The sequence below is a fragment of the Arachis ipaensis genome, chromosome B10, assembly GCF_059453495.1.
Source record: "Arachis ipaensis isolate K30076 ecotype BB chromosome B10, ASM5945349v1, whole genome shotgun sequence".
In the NCBI taxonomy this organism is placed as follows: domain Eukaryota; kingdom Viridiplantae; phylum Streptophyta; class Magnoliopsida; order Fabales; family Fabaceae; genus Arachis; species Arachis ipaensis.
The window spans coordinates 2,236,122-2,250,601 of record NC_142435.1 but is presented as its reverse complement, the minus strand read 5'-3'; the positions used below and the strand labels follow the sequence as shown (position 1 = coordinate 2,250,601).

The following is a 14,480-nucleotide window of genomic DNA, read 5'->3' as shown; positions in this document are numbered from 1 at the left end:
TTAATTGTTAAAGATCACATTTTAATACCTGATATATATAATTGATGACATTATCAACTTCATCGAAACTATTTTTAATCTTTCATTCTCAACTTCGAAATCATACAGTCTTATGATGAGCTATCATGAAGGCACGCATGCTCAGATATAACATAACTTTCAAATTACAACTAATGAGTACCCAAATCTATACTAATACTTTTGACTAAAGATTTTACCATCCATAATGACTTGCAAATAATAATGTTGGATTTTGAATTAAATTACTCCAAATATGTTTATATTTATTAACAAAGGAAGCCTACTACTACTACTTACTTAAGTACAATTCATGTAGGGATGATATACACAAGCATTCTTTTTTCTTTTCTTTTCCTTTTTTCCTACAGAAATACATACTTAAAAACAACACTATCTCAAATCCTAGGGATAGGGAATTGGAGATTTCAACTCCAAAACACAGTTTCCATTGATTGCACCATGCACTCTGAAACCGTTTAGTCTTTTTTATATTTTCTTCTCGAGGCATCCATCACAGTGCTCAACTTAACGGCTCCATCTGACACAAATATGTCATCATCTTCAATGCCAAGATCACGGTAAAATGTTGAAGCAATTGCACTTCTTAGTGGCTGCATAGATAAGAGATGACCTCAATTCCCAAGCATCATAACTTTTCATGCGGAAAATAGTTAGCAACAAAGAAAAAACAAATTAGAATTAAAAAATGAAGTAAAAAACATAATAGATTTAAAAAATGAAGTAACTATATTTTTCAATTGTGAATTTGTTCAGTTGAGAAATTTGTTTTACACTAAAATTTCAGTTGAGAAAAGGCATATACTATGCAACAGACAAACATATGAGGATGTGGTTGGAGGCTCCTAAAGACAAAGACGTCAAAATATCTTTCCTGAAATTCTACAAGGATAAAAAAACGGGCCCCTCTTATTTTCCAGTTAGCGTTGCAATGAATTATGTTTACAATTGAAACTAGGACAAAAGAGTAAAGTAGGTATGGAAGAATACAAGAATGAAAAATGGGCAAAGCAAAAAAAGCTCTAGAAGATGTCAATGCAACATACCTTTTCACCTTGTTCAGCTCCATAACCACTATATCCTTCTACGGTTGATAACGCATGTAATCTCTGATAAATGGAAAACAAGATATGCTAATCAGTTTTCATGAGAGAGGGAGCAAAACATATATCAGTGCTCAAAGTCTACACTTGAAAAATATAGAAGCTTCATTCACATTGAAGTTTTACCTTTGACATTGCAGAAGTTATGGCATCAGGAATGGGTTCAGTAGTATCACCAATTCCAAGGCTTATTACTTTGGCATCAGGGTACTTAATCAAGTGTGCATTCCTTCTTCTAGCAATCTTTTTTTTTTCACAAAAAAAATAATTAAAAAAAATATGCACAGCAAAGGAAACAGGAGAAGTGAAAGGTGAAGGAAAAAGTAGTTGCATGTCATATGAAAAAGCAACGTCAAAGGTTGAAAGAAAAAGAAGGATATTCACTTTCACATTTATTACATAATGTATATGAATAATGATTGAGTAAAATGACACAAATCCCGCAACTTATTCCTTTTTGCCTCTCTAGTGATAGATAAACAAATCTCAGTAATAAAGTGCCTTGTTAAGAAGAAGACATAAGTTCACTCAGTCCTAAGAATACATAAGTCAAGCACTTTAATCAAACAAACAGAAAGACATAATCATGCAAGAGAGTTAGAGCTCATTTGATTTCCATTTATAAGTTGTAACATATACTATGATAAAATCTTTACAAAGAAATTCTTCAGGAACATAAAGTTTTCAACAAAAGAAACATAAACCAAATAAGCTCTTTTACAAAATTAGCATAAACTCACAAGCTCTAATTTAATAAGATGATCACATGGGTGAAACCCGCCACAGTTCAAATTCACTGTAGACAACAAAAACAATAAAAAAAAGTACATAAAAGATATCATCTTAGTCCAATTTGCTTCATACCAAAGAATAAAATGTAACAAGCATGACTTTGACATTAACTTGGAGACAGTCTCAAGAATCATGCCAGGACGTACTGGATGCGACTTCCTTCCTGTCGCACTCACCTGATTATAATGAAAGTTATACATGTTATGTTGCTATAATTTGCATTCATGCATAAAACTTAGGGTGAGTATGTTAACCAAGGTTCTGAGAACCGGACCGGTCATCGAACCGCTTTAGTAATTGGTTCACTGGTTTATTAGTCCAACTGGTCCAACCGTTGTTGAATCGAAAAACCGTTTTAGAATAAAATAATAAATAAATTATAGAACAGCTCTCATCAACACAATTAAAAGCAATCAATAAATCAATAAATTATCAAAACAATAAAAATTATAGAACATGTTTATTGCTATAATATAAAATTACAAAACATGTTTGTTTAATAATTATACATTGATATTATCATATGTTTTTCAAGCATTCCATCAAATGTATTTTCAGATGATGGTAAAAAATCATAAATTGAGTCGTGTAAACCATCTTTAGAAAAAGATAGCCCAGAGAAATTAAATCTTATAAGATTAATGAATATCAAACAACAAAAATGCAGTACATATAATCAATGATAATCAGCATAACTTGAAAACCTGCCATGTATTCTCCTCCTTTTTTCATAGATACAAGTAACAATTACAAGGAATGGAAAACAAATAAGTTAATCAAGTCAGAAACATTGGTCCTAAAATTTGAAGCAAAGGCCTTTGGACTAAGTGGCTGCAATTGCACCAAGAATTAATCAAGAAAAAAACACAAGTGGATTCACAGGCTTCTTCACATCCTCTACCTTTGGACCAAGCTGCATAACAAACTAAATTAAAGAAAACATTATAAAGTAAAGGAGATGAAGAAATTAGGTATTACCTTGAGGGGAAAGTCTCCACAAAATGGCTTCACATCAATCACAGAGCAACCCAGGATCAAACCATGCCTCCGCACACCACGGTACCACTTTGGACCTATCCTTTTGAGCTTGCCGTCTTTGAAGCCAGCATTTTTAAACCATTCAATATAGTCTTCCTCCTTTGGGACCAATAATGCATGTTGGCAAGATTGAAGATTATCACGTCTGAGCAATTGCTGGCAAGATTTTCATCAATAAAATTTCAAAAACAGCAACAAATAATCAACAAAAACCCAATCAAAAACCATAACTGAAATCAACAAGGCAACACTGCACTAACAGCAGCTCTCAAAGGATACACACAATCAAAAACACCATTATCAACAGCACAACAGATTGAACAGAGCCAGGAATCAAGAACAATCAGCAACAAATAATAAACCTGAAATCAATAAATCTATCCAAAAAAAAAATTCAAACACAGCATACTTAGAAATTAAAAAAAGCAGCAGCAGAGTAACAAATCCATTTTAACCAATAATTTCAACAACACAAATTCAATGATTATATTTCCATTCACATTCAGAAATCAGTCTCACTAAACAGAGCATGAAAGGAAGAGTTGAAAAACCCTATAAGCAGTGACACTAAACTTTGACGGAGAGCAGGACGACGAAGAGACAACGGCGAGCGGCGAAACGAACCACAGACGACGAACCACACGACAGCGAGCAGCTTGAATCCTTAAACAGAGAAGCCACGGGAGATGGGGACGACGTTCCGAGCTAGAAGAGGATGAGTTCGGTACAGGGGGAAGGAGGAAGGAGTGGAGGCGCCGACAACCACGGACGGCGGCGGCAGAACCGTTGAAGAAGCTAGGGTTTTGAATGTGCTATTCTGAGTGAGTGAGGTGAATCACAAAGGAGGGAGTGTTGGGGAAGGGTGGGTGGGTAACGCGTTGGGAGGGTGATGGGGGGAGTGCTGCGCGTTTTGCCGTTTTGGAGTGAGAGTTGGGTAATGGTTAGGGTTCAATCCAAGCGGCGTCGTTTTTGCCTTTTTGCAAAAATTTAGAAAATTGGCCGGGATCCGGTTCGGTTCGACTGACCGGTTCGACAGTCTTATAACGGTTTTTCAAAGTGCCAGTTATAGCATCTGCCCGAGTCGATTTGTCTATCGGTTCGATTGGCCGGTTCGATTGGCCGGTTCAAACCGGTTTTTAGAACCTTGAGAATTAATGAAGGAAGGAAAGTTAAGAACGAAAGGGGGAGGGGCACAGCACAGAGCAACGCGTTCTTCGTTTTTTCCTTATTCAAAAAACCGGTCTGAGTCGCGGTTCGGTTCGACCGACCGGTTCTCAGGCGGTTCAACGGTTCAATTCCGATTTATGAAATTGGCGGTTTTAACATTTGTCCGAGTCGTTGTTCGCAGCGGATCACTTTTCAACCGGTTCGACCGGTCGATTTGAACCGGTTTTCAGAACATTGATTAAAACCATTACTTGTCCAGCTTACAACACAGAAGTGGTTCAAGGAATCGAAATGCTAGAGTGAAAATTAAGCTTCACCTAAATTCAACTATAATTGAACTAAAGACAGAAACATTAATTTTCAAAAAGAGTCTATAAAAAATATAGTGCATAATAATTTTTTAAGTAAAAGAGATGAAACTAACAACTCTTAATAGTTAATATAAACTAAACATGACTACATGACAATTACGATTTTTTAATTTTTGTTTGAATTCTTTTGTTTATACTTATTTTAATTCCTGGTAGCAGAGTCAATGACATTATGCAGCATCAAGTTGTGGGGCTTTAGAATCAAATCCAACGCAAGTCGCATCCTTGTACCATCATTAACCTGAAAAATATAAATATTTTAGGTTACCAACAAAACCATATACATTGGCAAATGAAGTACTATTTTTTTTTAGCAAAAGAAAATTACATTTATTGTATAACTATACGTCTTCTTGTAGTTTGTCATCCAGGTTGCCACCCATACCCCACAATCATTACTGTGTTAAATAAGACGCGATTAGTTTATGCGGATAAAAACTTCAAAGAGGAAAACACAAATACAGATGTTCCTTACGAGCCAGGAGCTTGTTCTCCTGTTTCTAGCGTATCCACAAATGCAAAATTAAGTATTCTTGGCCTAAATGGAGTGTTGTATTTATAGAACGAGTCATACTTGAGCATATCTTCCAGGTATTTTGCCTATTCATATAGGAAAAAAATTAAATAAGGACGATATTTGAAACCTTACAAAAAATGTCATAAAAGTGAAAATGGAAAAAGTTAATTTACCAGCTTTACTATACTCGATCTCTTTCCCTCTTTATTTGAAGCAATCAGTAGGGAGTCTAGCAGAATTGTTTGATAATTGCACAAATCAAAACAACCAAATACCAATGCATGTTGTTCTCGTTGACAGGTAAAAAAATCTAGTACCAACTTTCACGTATTAGAATATTACTAGATACAATTTTTTTTAAAAAAAATAAAAAGTATAAATCAGTTCATAAAGATAAAGGCCATTAGATAATAAAAAAAATAAAAAACACAATAAATCATATACCTTTTTTAGACCTTCATCAACTTTTCCTATGAATTCTTTTTTATAATATTTCAACAAAACTTCAATTTTGGTATCACATTGCAGTATGAATTGCTGAATTTAATAGTTAGGGACTAAGTCGGTGACACCAATTAAGCAATAAGATAAAATAAATAAAAACTGTAACAAGCTTGAAAAAGACATTGCGTACCGAAAACACAGCTGGCAAATACCAGTGTGTTTGACATCCTATTTCTTTCTCCTGCATGGTTAGCATAGTAGCCACCAAATCCAACACCTATGTGATAATTAATAAATTTATTAGAAATTGAAAGTATGCTAGAGATAATAGTTTAATTATGCACTTACATCCCCATGCACCCAAGCCTTGGGAATTAATGACTTGAAATTGTCACGAATTCTGCTAAATTTGTTTGTTGTCGCCAATACCTCATCACTATAAACACAAATCACATTAATATTGTATTTTTTTTTTTTTTTTAGTAGATAGATAATGAGGTATTTAACCTTCTCTTTCGACCACAAGTCATGATTCTGAACTGGATCTTCTCACAGACCTTAAAGGTGGAGTCCCCCCTCCAACACAAATTATGTAGAAGCTATAGTCATATTGTAAAGAAAATTCCTTTCAATTTGTGAATGCTTAGTAGTGTTGTGATAAGCTCATCAAGGATTACTGAATGCTCTTATACATCACACTGCAGGGAGTCTCACTTACTATGATCTGCTACTGGTATGTATTATGATCTTCTTTTGTTTACTTACTATCAGAGACTTGAACCATTTAGATATAAGTTGTGTGATCTAGACGATAATGGTTGCGAAGAAGGGTATGAAGTTTGATTCTGATCTTCAGTCATCTTGTTCTCCATCATGCAGAATGAGGAGGCAGCTATTCTGCAAGGGGAAAAAGAAGCTAGGAAAACGATTGTGGAGGCTTATTCAGCACTGCTTCTAGCCTTTGTATCCACTGAAAGGTTAATATACTTTTCTTCTTTTGGTTATATTTTTTTTGTTAATGTGTATCTTAGAGATTTTTTCTTTTCCCTTTCTCAATTACAGCAATGACATTCACGAAGCAGTTGCCAACAATCTTCCAGATCATAATTTGTCCATTCTTGTGCCTGTGTTGGAAAGATTTGTGGTAAGTAGCTGTTAATAGATGTAACTACCTTGGCTTAAAACTGTGAAGCTAGCAAGAAATATTGGGATTATTGAAAGTGATGTTTGGAGTCATATTTTTACTACTATTAAGTCTTTAATCATATTTGTTTCCAGGAATTTCATTTGGCCTTAAAGATGATTTCTCCAGTGACCCATAAAGCTGTTAGTGAGGTCATTGAATCATGTAAAGTTCGTTGAAAGCTCAGCAAATGGAAAACTATGTACAGCCTCAGCTGGTTTTGCTGCAAATCACTTCATTTCGTCCAACTAGTTACACTAGATGCTTGTATATAAAAGTCAACAGAGGGTTGCCTACTTGCCTTATATAGTTTGTGTATCAACAATGGTATTTTTTCAAATATTCTTGATTAGCCATCTCTCTCTCTCTCTCTCTCACACACACACACAAGTGTCTAAACAAAGCATATATATGTAGTAAGCAGGATTATTAGAAAAAATGAAAATAAAAATTAAATGAAGCACCAACCAGGAAATCACTTCACAAAGGAGTACAGATTTGGATATTCTAGATTTTATCTATAGTTTCTTATCCATGTACTCTGATTTGTCAAAACCAATGAAGCAAAGTAATCTACACGTAATGAACAAGAGAGTAGACTCCAATTCATATGAACCTTTTTTTCCCTCCTTCTATTTACTTGCACTCAATTTGATTTAAGAGAAGACTTCAATTTGCAAAAAAGAAAGGACTTGAGGTGAACTTGAAATGAGCAAAAAATACAAAGAGCTTTCTATTTGACCACCCCTTTTTACCCAGAAATAAGAGTATGGTCCATATAGAAGAAACAGATTACAATAGCCTCACACATTGCCATTTTCAACCCCCAAAATAAATCATTGGAAAAAAAGAAAAAAGAGAGAGAAAAAGCACGTAACTGTAACTCCACCACAACCACCCACACTGTCTCTAATATAAGCATGGGGTTGGGGAGGAGTTTATTATTCTTTTCTTTGTAGCAGCAGCAACTGCCTCGGTAACCAACCCAAAACAAAACTTCTTGAACCAAGAAACAGTTCCCTCCTTTTCTCTGTTCTCTGTGGCCTCAGAAGCCTACTTCTAGAAGAGCCTCAATTCCCATTGTTTCGGTCCAGAATCAAGGCCTTCTTTTACGGCAATTCCTCTTCTTCTGGTTCTTGTAAGTTCAGGTTCTTCATGACTTGGATTTCACCATTGAAGGCATTTGGTGTAAGAGAATTGCTTTCCGTGGAGAGCATGTTCAAGTCTCACCGTGAAGCTTGTTTGGTCATAGTTTCAAAGTCAATGGACTCTGACACAGGAACTCAGATTCTGAATCCTTTTGTGAAAAAAGGATTCAGGGTCACTGCCAGTGCACCTGATTTCAAATACATATTCAAGGGAACTCATGCTGAATCATGGTTTCAAAAGTTAAAGGAAGGGAATGTGAACCCCGGTGAAGTTTTCTTGGGACAAAACCTCTCCAATTTGCTTAGGCTTGCATTGTTGTACAAGTTTGGAGGTGCATACATTGAGGCTGATGTAGTGGTCTTGAAGATCTTCTCCAAATTAAGGAACACAATTGGAGCTCTGAATCTTGATCCAAGAACTGGTGAATGGAGTCGTTTGAACAATGCAGTGTTGGTATTTGACAAGAAGCACCCTTTGCTTTTCAAGTTCATTCAAGAATTTGCACTCACTTTTGATGGGAATAAATGGGGTCATAATGGTCCTTACTTGATTTTAAGGGTGGTTTCTAGGGTGAGAAGGAACCAGCAAGAAGGGTTTGAGAAAACCAAAGGCATGGTTTCCAACGTAACAAGTCCCTTCTATCTTTAATTCCAAGTTACCTTGGCCTCAACTAAGACTAGGAAACTATTCACTTTTTCTTAGCTTGTTAACATTGTTGGATTTCAAGCAGAAAACCGTTATAAATTCATACTCATCATAGCCATTGTTACTGTTTCACGATTTCCTGCTAGAGTCAAAGTCAAGAAAGCATTAGATGTGTGTTTGTAATAAAAACTTTTGTTTGAAAGGAGTTCTATATGATTGTGCAGTCCAAGTGGTAATGATCCTGAAGAGTCAAGGATACCACCTCCAAGAAATTGATTCATTTGCAAGCATAGGTTTAAATTATACATGATACTTTAAAGTTTAATAGAGTAGCAAATAAATAAGTACCTCTTTATCTGATAGAAAAATGCCTGACTCACTTTCAAGTTGTAATGTTGATTAAAAGAACCAATGCACCAACATAAAAGAAGTCAGAAAAATACTCAAGAGGTTGCTAGGCATTATAAATAAAATTCGTGAGATGCTGCTTATCAGTTTTGGCAAGAAAACTAAGTGAAACTATCTTGAATCAGAAAGATAGAAAGCAATAAACTATAGAAAAAAAAGGAATTAAGTTTTGTGCTTTGTTATTGATCATAAAAGAAGAAATCAGAATCATAGCTTTCTCTCTACAATGAATTACACTATACATCAACTGGCCTCTCTCTATTATATACTCTCCACAAAAATTTATGGTCCTATCATACAGTGTTAAAACTCACAATATAGGCACGGATAAAAAGAAAGAAAGAAAGCACATGCAGGAACAAAAAATGAGACTTAAATAATTAAGTCTAAGTCGGTTAACATCAAACGAAAAATTTTCAAGCTCAGGGACCCTAGTTTGTTCAAAGGAATTAGATTAGCATATTAAGTATTTTTTGGTCTGCTCTATATAGTTAGAAATTATTTTTATTATTTTAAAAGCAAATTAAAGTTCCTCCACTCATTTTACAAAGAATAGCTAAATAGTGACATAAAGTCTTACTTGAGTTCTTATATTCTGTGCAATCTGTACAAGGAGTATAATCACTTCCAAGATAACTTAAAAAAACTAGGAACTTGGCTTTTTTTAAATAAACAACTTTAAGAGTTGTATACAAGAAAATTGCCAACCAAAACCAGGAAGCAAACAGTGAATACCAGAAAAGTTGTATACAGTAAGTAAAAGAGAACATGACCTGTTCATTATAGAACTCAAAACCGGTAATGCTAAATTGGTACTGAGAAGTAGCACTTGAATCTGAGTTGGCTAAATTAAATAGCTCCTCAAATCAACAAAAGAGAGTTTGTTGTATGAGTTTTCACCGGTGATCAAATTGTTATAAAATATGTGTATTGTGACAATCCTGAAAATTGAGTATGATCCACTATAATTTTCTTTTTATTCTTTTTGCACTTTTTCTAGTGATAAAATTTACTCAATGCACCTATTTTATTTCAACTACCATGTTCTAAGATCACAATTTTAGTCACATGCTTCTCTGGTAACTTACCCACGTGAAAAGTGTTCTATTTGATAAGGTAAGGATAACAATGATGTTAGATATTAGATAAATCTATATGAGATAATAATAAGTGAATTTTTTTTCGTTATTTATAAAGATTATATAGAATGTGATGAAGGATCCATGATGAAGGTTTAAAAGCTGCAGCATTAACGTTTGGTAAAATCAAATTAAAAATGACTTTTAATAAGCACAAGCACTACAATTATGTTTGGTAAAATAGATTTTAAAACTTAAAAAAATTATAATAAACATGTTTATAACAAAAAATAATTTATTTTTTAAAATTCTTTAAAATTTTATATAATGCAGATATCGATGATGCTTCTCGCCTCAAGATAAGAACAAGATATCTATTAATCAAAATGAAGCTAGAGCAGAACCTTATTGATGCTTACTCTGGAGAAAGTTGGAAAGGCCAGAGGTAATATAAACCTTTTGTTGTCCTTTGTTTTTTTTTTTGTAAGAAAATATTTATACTTCCCCTTTCCTTGGTCATGTAAGTAGTTGTTACCCTTTTGTTCATTGATTTTAATTATTGGTTATAAATAGCTGTTAGCCTTTTTGCAGTAAGGCATGGTGATAAATTAACTATTAGCTACCTTACCCTGATGTAACTTTTATGGAAATGCCAATTGCAGTAGAGAAAAGATTAGGCCAGAAAAGGAGCTACAAAGAGCACGAAAGCAGATTTTAAAATGTAAACTTAGTATTCGTGATGCTATTCACCAGTTGGATTCTCTTAGTTCGTTGAATAGCAGCGAAAATTCTGTCATTGTTCCAGATGGATCTAACTGCCATGAATATGTGAGCAAACAAAAACTGTGAAAAGATTCAATTTGTAATGTTCAAGCATTTTGTGTTCATTTATAGACTCATGAGCATGTTTATCACCTTATATTTGCGTGGAAGTTTTACAATTTTAAATCCATGTAGTCATTAACATATTTTATCTACATCTAGAAATATTGTCAGAAGTGTAACTTGCGAGAAGCTCTTTGAGATAAGGATCTTATACGATGTGATGGTTTAAATATTTATCTAACTCAAATTTTAGAGACTAATAGTTTAAATATTTATTCCTGATTCTAGATGTAAAATCAAAACAGACAAGGGAATCAAAATCAATAAACTGGGGAAAAAACTAATCAAAATACATTATTTATATATAAATAAAGCAAGCAGATCAACAATCTTCAAGTAGACAAAGAGCAATAAAGCTGAAGCAAAGTAGAAATCTTCAAATCAAAGCATCAATATTGAAAGCATTTGCACTTATGTAGTTATATTAGCAAATGATAGATATCAAAAGGCAATTTCATCCACAATGATCCACCAAAATCCATATCAAATCACAGTAAAAGGAAGCATATTTAGGCAACCCAGATCAAATAATCATTCAATAATTCAACAATTACAACACAGCAACAAACATTACAACAACATTTGAACAAAAATTTTAGAAATTAAAAGGAAGAAGAAAAAACCGAACATTCAGCAACCAGAGCAAAATTAAAAGCAAGGCCACTAACCTTCGGCGAGAGCAGAGACCACCGCAAGCGGTGACCCAATGGCGAGCTGCTCCAAGTCACGGTCAGAGAAGCGGAAGCGCTGAGCCTGGGACGACGGCACCAAAGAACCTAGGGTTTTGGTTTGGGACTTTTACTGCTGTGCTTTAGGGGGTAATTGGAGAAGATGAATAACGATTGATTTTTTATTTCTTTCTTATGTTTTGCTTAGAGAGAGGCATGAATGATTATAGAAATTGGAAAAGATGAAAAATTTTGATTTTTTATTTTTTTAACATATTTTTGTTTTGTTGTTTAAATTATTTGAAACTATAAAATTAGAATTAATTGAATTTTAAAATTTCATTAATTTAAAAGAAGAATGTTTAAGATTTTTTATAAAATTAAATAAAAAATATTTTTTATTTTTATTTAATTAAAGGAGTATATTAGTAAAAATAGTGATATAATATATATTTAAAAAAATAAAAATTAAATACTAATGTAAAAAATAAATTCTACGTAATTTGTTATTATTTGTTCATATTTTAAATATATCGGTACGTATGAATTTATCACCGTACCATAACAAACACCGTATTATAATAATGAATGTCCTCGATCCTTTTTGTTTTAAGGCGGTGTAATAATTTTTCATTAAAAATTTGTGATATATATATAATGTTTTAATATTAAATATAGGCAGTGTAAGCATTTAATTACTACAAGTCCTTCGTGTCTTCGCTGCTACCAGTAATACATGTGTGGTCCTAATTTTCATTAATAATTTAATATTTATATATTTTTTTAAATATCCTATCCTATCCTATAACATACATTGAAAAGAAGGTTATTCTCCTAGTGAAATTTCTGTGTGTCATCTATTAGGTTTATTCTCAATTCCTATTATATGTATGGGTCCATCTAGTATACAGATGCATTTTGGTACAGATTTACAGATTTTTGTTTTTATTTGGTTTAAAAGCGTATCACTAAAAGTGTTGCTTAAAGAGAAAGTGTTACCCTTAATCGTTAACTTGACTCTGATACCAATTTTTAACTCTTTTATGTTTATAATGTGTATAGATTTGAAGATGTTGAAAATTTTCTATTATTACTAGTATTTATAATTCTGATTTCATTTTTATAGTTTTTTAATCTTGTTTTAGTTTATAATATTCTTTTTTGCATGGATTATGGTTTATAAAATCTTTTATCTGTTTGTCTTTTTCTTTAATATATTTTTTCAAATCTTCAAAAACTTCTTTTATTTCTACACTTTCCGTTGTTTCTAAATATCTTTTTAATTTTTCAACCTCATTCTCCATTTTTTCTTTTAACAGCTTTAATTCTTTTAAGTCATAATATAGTTTTCCAGGCATTTATAAATTTTTTAAGTTTAACTCCAACTTGTTTATATTTATTCTTATTTCTATCCTTTTTATTATAAGGTCATCAATTTCGATCTGAAGATTATTTAATTCCTTTTTATACTCCTTTATTTTACTTTTTAATTTTTTCACTCTTTTTCTTTTTATTTTATTTTCTGGTCTTTCAATCTTTGTATGCTTCATTATTTATTTTATAATTTCTACAAATTCTATCCTTGCTTCATCACTTTTTTCTAGAGATTCTATTAATTTTTCTAACTCTTCAACTTCTCTTTTTAACTTGTCATAGATTATTTTTAGAGCTTTAAATGCTCTTTGATTTATTTCAGAGAACTGCAAATAATTCAAACGATTTTCTCTTTCAAAGAGCTCTTGTTTCTTATCTTGATAAGTTACATATATTTCTTCTTTATTTATTGTCATAATTTAGTATTTAGGGTTTCATTTAATTTTTCGACCTTTTTTGTCAATTCTTTTATTTCATAATCTTCTTCTTTAATCTTAGATAAACTTAAGGGACTATTAATTTTAGATTTGAAAATTTGATGAAACCAATTTTCCTGATGGTTCTTTTAGTAATAGAACTGAGTTTTCAATAGCTTTATATTTTGGTATTTCTGTTTTTACAATTTTCTGAAATAATTCATCGACATAAATTCTTTCTCTGTTTTTAAATATTATACTATGATGGCTATTTGTTAAAGCATAATTTATTGCATATGTAATTGAAAATGGTTCATCATCTTGTTCCATTAGATTCTTTCTATGAAATTTATAAGCCAAACTTACAGATCTTCCAAGATTTTCAGTTGATAAAGGTATAGCATATCCAAGATGGGCATTAAATTTAACATTTACGTTTGCCAAATTTCCATGAACAATTCCAATTATTTGATCTATTGGGTCATCAGTAATTCTTTTGTCACAGATTGCTAAACTTATTGGTGAATTAATTCCTTTCATATATGTAGATTTAATTAAGACTTGTATAGTACTAATATGAATCCATCCAATTTTAGATCTTTTTTGTTGATCCTTAATTTTCTCAATCTGTTTACTCAATTCTTCATTATTTATCAAAGCTATTTCAAGTTCTCCATTGGCAGATTTTATTTTTATAGGAGCTTCAAGTTGAATTTTTCCATAGTATATTATATTTTTTCTGTTAAAAACTTCTTTTAAAAGATTTTGTTTATTAAAATTTTCATTTGATTTGAGATTTAATTCTGTTTTTAGAACAGCCTGCTTTTCATTATCTAATAAAGCAGTTAATCTATAATAATCAGATTCTTCTGTTAATTCTAAACTTTCTAAATAATTCATAATTGAAAGACTAGAATGAAGATGTACCTTTTCTGGAGAAAAACTTCCTTTATTCAGTATATTTTACATAAGGGGTTTTTATCTCCAGATGGAAGATTGTAGATACTAACTCCAGAGGGGAGTTTAGAACTATTTTTCCCTAAGGGGATTCTTCTTCAGACTATAGAATCGCCTCGGCAGCTTCCTCCTTGCTCTCCTAGCATATGAGTACTCTTAGCCTCCTGCTTCCTATTGTCTGATGCTTTACAATTGCCTAAGCAGCCTATTTATAATAGTTGGGTTTGATGGACAATTCCCATCCT

At 32.4% G+C, this 14,480-nt stretch overlaps 2 protein-coding genes across 2 annotated transcripts; one reads left to right on the top strand and one right to left on the bottom strand.

The window, feature by feature from the left end:
* Positions 1 to 227: 227 nt before the first annotated feature.
* On the bottom strand, positions 228 to 6,255 carry LOC107619913 (uncharacterized). The gene is made up of 10 exons (XM_088502087.1): positions 6,237 to 6,255; positions 5,684 to 5,748; positions 4,986 to 5,110; positions 4,742 to 4,751; positions 3,524 to 3,784; positions 2,913 to 3,128; positions 1,883 to 2,110; positions 1,269 to 1,385; positions 1,086 to 1,148; positions 228 to 632 (listed from the first exon to the last, which is right to left on the bottom strand). Exons 1-10 carry the CDS (start codon positions 6,253 to 6,255, stop codon positions 498 to 500), a joined length of 1,239 nt encoding a protein of 412 aa, XP_088358213.1. The 3' UTR covers positions 228 to 497.
* Positions 6,256 to 7,809: 1,554 nt separating this feature from the next.
* On the top strand, positions 7,810 to 8,451 carry LOC107619912 (uncharacterized protein At4g19900-like). Its single transcript, XM_088503273.1, has one exon. It carries the CDS (start codon positions 7,810 to 7,812, stop codon positions 8,449 to 8,451), a length of 642 nt encoding a protein of 213 aa, XP_088359399.1.
* The last annotated feature ends 6,029 nt before the right edge of the window (positions 8,452 to 14,480 follow it).